The sequence below is a fragment of the Octopus bimaculoides genome, chromosome 30, assembly GCF_001194135.2.
Source record: "Octopus bimaculoides isolate UCB-OBI-ISO-001 chromosome 30, ASM119413v2, whole genome shotgun sequence".
Lineage (NCBI taxonomy): Eukaryota > Metazoa > Mollusca > Cephalopoda > Octopoda > Octopodidae > Octopus > Octopus bimaculoides.
Genome location: NC_069010.1, coordinates 5,756,093 through 5,757,715, shown reverse-complemented (window position 1 = coordinate 5,757,715; position 1,623 = coordinate 5,756,093). Strand labels below are relative to the sequence as shown.

General features: G+C 43.4%; 1 protein-coding gene across 1 annotated transcript in view; it reads right to left on the bottom strand.

The window, feature by feature from the left end:
* The window catches only part of LOC106874013 (DNA-directed RNA polymerase II subunit RPB11-a), a 7,761-nt gene that overhangs the window by 3,680 nt on the left and 2,458 nt on the right, over window positions 1-1,623 (bottom strand). The window contains exon 3 of the mRNA XM_014921574.2: window positions 590-764. Coding sequence (XP_014777060.1) covers window positions 590-764 — 175 coding nt within the window. The remainder of the gene's footprint in view (window positions 1-589; window positions 765-1,623) is intronic.

Genomic DNA, 1,623 nt, shown 5'->3' with positions numbered 1-1,623 from the left:
ACTGGATCAGGACTGACCTAGGGCTAAACAACAACAAGGAAGGACACATTAGATAATGTAGTCCTAGATACACTATGCCTGAATAAAAGACAGGATGGTCACATCTGGAACGTCTTTGAGCATAGGTCTGCCTGGATCAGGACTGACCTGGGGCTAAACAACAACAAGGAAGGACACATTAGATAATGTAGTCCTAGATACACTATGCCTGAATAAGAGACAGGATGGTCACAGTTGGAACATCTTTGATCATAAGTCTGCTGGTTCAAGACTGACCTGGGGCTAAACAACAACAAGGAAGGTCACATTAGATAATGTTGTCCTAGATACACTATGCCTGAATAAGAGACAGGATGGTCACAGTTGGAACATCTTTGATCATAAGTCTACTGGTTCAAGACTGACCTGGGGCTAAACAAGAACAAGGAAGGACACATTAGATAATGTAGTCCTAGATACACTATGCCTGAATAAAAGACAGGATGGTCACAGTTGAAACGTCTTTGATCATAGGTCTGTTTGAACCTGAGTCCTGCCAATACAGAAGAAAATCCTGGAAAGTAACGAGAATCTATCCTCACTGACTCACCTTGAATCTTTCTTGCAGTAAAGAGAACTCGCTGAGAAGATCAGTGATTGCGTTGGTGAAGGCCTCCTGTGGTGTATAGTCCGGAGTGGTCTGTATGCGGAGAATGAACTTGTGTTCCAACGGGTGGGGAATCTTGTAGCCAGCGAAGAGAATGTGAGGATCCTTCAATAGTTGGCTGTGGAGAAGAGGATAAACGATCGGGTCGTGAATGGAGGACCGATTGGTAGAAAGTGTGAGAAGACGAGGCTAAAAAGAGTGGCGATATTATGATGATGATGATGATGATGATGATGATGATAGGCTTATTGGGTGTGGCAGTGCGGGTGAGAAGTTTACTCCTAAATCATGTCGTCTCCATGTTCGGTTCCACTGTCTGGTACCCTCCAACCAGGCCTTTTGTGATACTCTTAAGACCAGACACTTTTCAGCACCCTGTGTTATTAATTCAAATATTCTTAAAGCATATTTGAACCTGTAAGAAATCCTTTCACTGTGCTTTGCCATAAAGAAAGTTTTTTGCTGTTTGACAAATGGGTTTAAATACATCGAGTTAGTTCACAGTACTGCCTAACCAGTTTCATCCACTGGTTATGGTGCCATGTAAAAAGCACTGGTGATGGCACCATGTAAAAAGGACTGGTGATGGTACCATGTAAAAAGCACTAGTGATGGATAGTGCCACGTAAAAAGCACTGGTGACGGATAGTGCCACGTAAAAAGCACTGGTGATGGATAGTGCCACGTAAAAAGCACTGGTGATGGCACCATGTAAAAAGGACTGGTGATGGTACCACGTAAAAAGCACTGGTGATGGTACCATTTTAAAAGAACTGGTGATGGTACCACGTAAAAAGCACTGGTGATGGATAGTGCCACGTAAAAAGCACTGGTGATGGTACCATGTAAAAAGGACTGGTGATGGTACCACGTAAAAAGCACTGGTGATGGTACTACGTAAAAAGCACTGGTGATGGATAGTGCCACGTAAAAAGCACTGGTGATGGTACCATGTAAAAAGGACTGGTGATGGTACC